Source organism: Podarcis gaigeae (assembly GCF_964106915.1).
Source record: "Podarcis gaigeae genome assembly, chromosome: 13".
NCBI classification, from domain to species: domain Eukaryota; kingdom Metazoa; phylum Chordata; class Lepidosauria; order Squamata; family Lacertidae; genus Podarcis; species Podarcis gaigeae.
Window position 1 is genome coordinate 48,330,835 of NC_139689.1, and position 6,000 is coordinate 48,336,834.

At 49.4% G+C, this 6,000-nt stretch overlaps 1 protein-coding gene across 4 annotated transcripts in view; it reads left to right on the top strand.

Annotated features, from left to right (window-relative positions):
- Positions 1-6,000, top strand: part of LOC310830093 (transmembrane protease serine 11A-like) — a 70,092-nt gene that overhangs the window by 53,452 nt on the left and 10,640 nt on the right. For 3 of the 4 annotated variants that reach the window (XM_083709643.1, XM_083709644.1, XM_083709645.1), the window contains one exon: positions 4,699-4,722. The exons of the other annotated variant lie outside the window; for it this stretch is intronic. In XM_083709643.1, coding sequence (XP_083565769.1) covers positions 4,699-4,722 — 24 coding nt within the window. The remainder of the gene's footprint in view (positions 1-4,698; positions 4,723-6,000) is intronic. 4 annotated transcript variants of the gene reach the window in all.

The following is a 6,000-nucleotide window of genomic DNA, read 5'->3' on the forward strand; positions in this document are numbered from 1 at the left end:
GGTCAAACTCATGCTGGTAGCTTCGAGAACACTGTCCAGCCATCTCGTCCTCTGTCGTCCCCTTCTCCTTGTGCCCTCCATCTTTCCCAACATCAGGTCTTTTCCAGGGAGTCTTCTCTTCTCATGAGGTGGCCAAAGTATTGGAGTCTCAGCTTCAGGATCTGTCCTTCCAGTGAGCACTCAGGGCTGATTTCCTTCAGAATGGAGAGGTTTGATCTTCTTGCAGTCCATGGGGCTCTCCAGAGTCTCCTCCAGCACCAGAATTCAAAAGGATGATACAAAGAGGGAGCTGCAGCCTGAGACAGAAAAACAGGTGGCAAGGGAACACCTAGCTATTTTAAATGAATTCAGATATTAAATGAGCTTGGGGTGTAATCTCAGAGCCTCTGTCTATAATCATTTAGAATTTGCAGAGAACAGGTAAGGTCTCTGCAGACTGGAGGTGAGCAAATATTGTCCTCATCTTCAAAAAGAAAGAAAAAGACGATTTGGGAACTACTGACAGGGAGCTTGGCAATGATACCAGGAAAGATCCTAGAACAGGTTATTAAACCGTTGGTCTGTGAACACTTAGAAAAGGATACCGTGATTACTAAGACCCAGCATGGATTTCTCAAAAGCAAGACATGCCAGATGAATCTCAGTTCCTTTTTTGGTGGAACAGGGGAATCCTGTGGACGCAATGTGTCTTGATTTTAGCAAGGGTTTTGACAAAGTCCTCCATGATATTCCTGTGGAGAAGCTGGTAATATGTGGGCTGGACAAGGTAACTTAGATGGATTTGTAGCTAGTTGACTGACCAAACCCAAGGCATGCTCACTAATGGTTCCTCATCATCCTGGAAAAAGGAGGTGTTGCAGGGATTTTTTGAAGGGCCTGTTGTTCAATATCCTCATAAATGACTTGGATGGAGGTCTTGAGGGGGTGCTCATCAAATTTGCAGATGGCCCCTGTTATGTACTGAAGTTCTCACCCTGGGCCAGCAGGGGGATACTGTAGATAGTTTTCACTCAGGTCCACATATGCAAATAAGGGGTTGAAAGTGACGTTCAGTGATTGGATAGTTACAGAAAATGGTTACTGTTGCGTTCTAGTGGAGCTCTATATAAGCAGGCTGGCTGAATCCTTCAGTTCAGTTCAGTTCTGGCCTGTGAATAAACAAGAGCTGTTTGAAGAATCGCTGTGTCGTCTGATATGTTCACCCACAACCTAACAGCACCAAACTTGGAGGGATAGCTAATGCCGCAGAAGACAGAATCAGGCTGCATCAACAGAAGAAGTCATGTGTCCAGGTCAAGGGAAGTCATAGTCCTGCTCTATTCTGCCTTGGTCAGACCACACCTGGAATATTGTGTCCAGTTCTGGGTGCCCCAATTGAAGAAAGATATTGACAAGCTGGAACATGTGCAGAGAAGGGAAACCAAGATGATCAAGGGTCTGGAAACCAAGGCTTATGAGGAATGGTTAAGAGAGTTGGGTAGATTTAGCCTGGAAAAGAGGCAAGTTAATAGCTGTCTTAAAATATCTGAAGGGTTGTCACATGGTAGATGGAACAAGCTTGTTTTCTCCTGCTCTGGTGAGTAGGACTCAAACCAATGGGTTCAAGTTACAAGCAGAGCCGTCTTTCCCATTGGTGTTCGTGGTTCGTTGCGCCAAGGCGCCAGCCTCTCAGGGGCACCCTAGCGAGTGGGGGAGCTTTGCCAGCAGCCTTCCCTTTCCCTGCATGCCTGCCAGCTGCACCCCACCAACTATATGGCTGGTGGGCATGCAGCTTCCTTCCTAAGCCCCTGCAGAGGCTCTGTATCTGTTAAAGACGGCCCTGCTCCTGGTCGTTGTCCTCCTCCTGCTTCCTGGTGAAAGGTGGTGCACAGCCTTCCCAGGCTGCCTTCTCGGGCACCCTGACACCAGAGAGCTTGTCCGCCAGCACATTTTCCTGCTTGATCACGGCCACCACGCCGGGAATCGGGACAGTGGGAGAGGCAGAGGACATTTTCCACCATCCCCTCCCTTGTTTTGGAGTTGCCGGGGGGCGCCGGAGGGATCTTTGCACCACGGCGCCCGATGTGCTTAAGACGGCACTGGTTACAAGAAAGGCGAACCTAACTAAACACCAGGAAAAAATGTTATGATGATAAGAGCTGCTCAACAATGGAACGGACACCCTTGGAAGAAAGTGGCCTCTCCTTTGTTCAAGGTTTTTAAGCAGAGGTTAGGTGACCATCAGGGATGCGGGTGGCGCTGTGGGTTAAACCACAGAGCCTAGGGCTTGCCGATCAGAAGGTCGGCAGTTTGAATCCCCATGACAGGGTGAGTTCCCGTTGCTCAGTCCCTGCTCCTGCCAACCTAGCAGTTTGAAAGCACATCAAAGTGCAAGTAGAGAAATAGGTACCGCTACGGCGGGAAGGTAAATGGCGTTTCCGTGCGCTGCTCTGGTTTGCCAGAAGCGGCTTAGTCATGCTGGCCACATGACCCGGAAGCTGTACGCCGGCTCCCTCAGCCAATAAAGCGAGATGAGCGCCGCAACCCCAGAGTCGGTCACGACTGAACCTAACGGTCAGGGGTCCCTTTACCTTTACCTTTAGGCGACCATCTGTCATGGGTGCTTTAGATGAGATTCCTGCATTGCGGGGGGTTGGACTAGATGATCCTTGGGGTCCCTTCCAACGCCGCAATTCTATGATTCTGTGATTTTGATGCAAGTGTTGCCTGCTTTCCTTGCTTGTGGGTATGGGGTGCTCTGGTTGTCTGAGTGCAGTAGGAGATGCTGTTGGGCATTTTGTGTCTGAAATCCTAACATGTGGCACTTGTTAGGGTCCTAGGCAGAGAAGCATTATAAAAGTACCGTATTTTTAGCTCTATAGGGCGCACTGGACTATAGGGCACACCTAGTTTTCAGGAGGGGAAATAAAGGGGGGAAATTATTTTTCCCCCAGCCCCAAAGAGCAAAGAAGCCAAGACAGCCAAGATCCATCCCGCTGGCTGTCTTGGCTTCCTCTTTAGCCATGCGCAACCTCTCCAGCGGGGAGAGGTTGCGAGCGGCTTCGTTTTTAGCCGCGGGGCAGTTCGCCCTGCGCTCCCTGGGCTTCAGGCTGCAGGCTGCCATCCGCAAGCCTTTGGAGTGCTCCGAAGGCTTGCGGATGGCTGCCTGAAGCCTGGAGAGCAAGAGGGGTTGGTGCGCACCGACCCCTCTTGCTCTCCAGGCTTCAGCGAAAGCCTGCATTCGCTCCATAGGACGCACACAAATTTCCCCTTCATTTTTGGAGGGGGAAAAGTGCATCCTATAGAGCGAAAAATACGGTATTTAAGTTTCCTGGATGCTTGTGAAATTAGGCTGTTTTGCCACTGCCGGAGCTCCCCCTCTAAGCATGCATGATGTGACTACGCAGAAGTAGGGGTGGAAGGATGTATTAATTTTGGCTCTCTCTGTTTTCATTTTCCCCAATCTTACATCCAATTCTCTGCATTTCGGCAGCAGTATGTGATTTACAAAAAAAAAAAAATCCTCATGAAAATTATTCAGCAAATTCTTCTCCTAATAAGCACATAATATGCAGTGGCGTAGCGTGGGGGGTGCAAGGGGTGCCAGCCGCACCGGGCGCAACATTTTTGGGGGCGCACTCGGAGCTCTCTGCCCCTACCTGGTCCTGGCTCACTCTCTCTCTCACAGTGCTGGCTGTGCGAATCTGATCCGAGCTGCCGGGTCGCCGCCCACTGTGGAGGGGGAGGGTGCCAGGCGTGCGTTGCGGAGCGGAGAGAGAGCGAGGGAGGGACTATCTGGGGGAGGGAAAATGCAGCGGCCGCCCAGCGCAGAGCTGAGCGCGGGAGAGAACTACATCCGACCAGCCCAGTTTTGGAGGGAAGGTGTTAGTTGCGGCGGAGCCCTGGCGCCCCGGGAGGCTGGCCGGGCCGGTAATGGGGCTGGCCGGTGGCGCTGCTGCCATCCTGCGGACAAAAGGGCTGCCGCCCCCGGCCGAGCCCCCCCCCCCCGCGAAACCAGGAGCAGCTCTCTGGTGCTCGAGGGCTTCGCAGGCCCTTCATCTCCCCTCCATTGGCGCCTCAGCCCCCAGCCCTGCCTGTGCGGCTCCTGCGTCTGGGGGCGCGCTCGCGCGGATGGGGTGCCGCTCCCCGCTTGCAAATGGTGCCCGTAAGGCCACATCAGAGACGCCCCCGGGACCCAGTTGCTGCCTTCTTCCCCGCCATGTGATTAAGCCTCGCACTACTTTGTGGCAGTGGTGTAGCGTGGGGGGTGCAGGGGGGGCCGGCCGCACCGGCCACAACATCTGGGGGTTAGGGTTAGGGGGCGCAAATCCACGGGTTAGGGGGCGCAAATTACTTGCCTTGCCCCGGGTGCTGACAACCCACGCTACGCCACTGATAATATGTATTTTTGTGGGTTACTTTCACTAATATATTCATTTTATGCACACTTTGGCCTAATTTTGCCTTTTTGTAAACAATGTTTGGTTGGAGAAATGCATGCCAAATTTGGATAACTGAGAGTTTATCCAAAAATGGCTGTATTAAGGTTCTCATATTGCTTTTGAAAGTGCAAATTGAATCAAATCCTACCCTCCACCCTTACTTGGAGCTAAGCCCATTGAATTTTGTGAGACTTACTGCCATGGAAGTGTGCATAGGATTGTAGCCTAACTTGTTCACGTGCATCTTACACTTTCCTCTTCTCTTTCTTTCCAATAGCTACAGTAAACTTTCCAACTCAAGGTAGGCAGCTAATTCATCACTCTTCAATATTAACTAATGCAAGCTGCAGCCACTCTGCTGTGCCTCCATTAAAACCACATGGGAATCGGGGTCAGAATGTCTCCAGCCTAAACTAACACTCTTCCCATTCCGCCATTTTGAAGAGGAGCAACATGTTTTGCTACGACTTAGCAGAACAAACACTTTAAAAAAACCACAACGTTAGAGATGTGTGCAAATGGCTTCTGGAATTTTTCTATGCTTCTTTGTGGGCAGAAAAATGGAAGGAGCCATTTCATCAAATTTCTCCAGGGGGAGGAGAAATTTGCCAACATTTTTTTGGGGGGCTGTAAGACTTTCCATTAGTGGTGAGTAGCCAACGCTCTTTCCTACAGTGTTGTTTGTTTGGTTTTTGGCTGCTTCTGGAAGAAGAAGCAACAGCAGCAACTATGTTGTGACAGCCCGGCTGCCATTTTGCATTTCCCACAATGCTCTGAGCTTCATCTGAGCATTGTGTGGGGAGGTGGTGGGGAAATGGCAGCCACCATTTGGTGGAGAATATTCAGAGAAAGTTCTGTGACGCGGTCTTATTTTTCTCAGAAGAGTGTCTTCTGACATGCTTTTCCTCAGCTCTGAAAATATTCTGTGGGGTTCCCATCCTGTGTTGCTTTTGGTTACATTCTAAAAATTAGAATCTAACATGACCAAGTAAGATTTCAGAACAGGTGAGTACCATGAAGAGCATATTTCCTTGTATTATCTTCTGTGCACAATTAACCAGGCCTGTGAATCCTAGAGAATAGGAGGTACTGGAAATAAAATCAACCACCACAATCTCTTTCTCATATACATGTACCCTCTGGTGGATACATGGCAAAATGCACACAAGCTATTCAAATGTACAGCTGGAGTGAATGCATTTGCAAATACATTCATTTCAAAACTGTCTATCTCTTTATTTCATTCCCTCGATGAATACTTGAATCTGTTGCTTTTTGCAATTGTTCTGTTATATCTGATTTGTGCCTAGTTAATGGAAATAAATAGTTTCCTTTGCCTGCTGGTAAAAATAGTTTTTGTTCAGACGGAGTTTAAACCTGTTCACAGACAGTTGAGAACATATTCATGCTAAAATATACTTTTTAAAAAACGAGAGTGATTGTTTTCAAATTTTGCCCTTCTATGCCAACTTGCTTGAAATGGCATATTATCCGAGGCAGGTAGATCTAGCTGCAGATTGGCGATGTTTGGAAGAAGAGGGACCCTGCAGAAGTGGATCTGAGATCAGAACCAAAATGA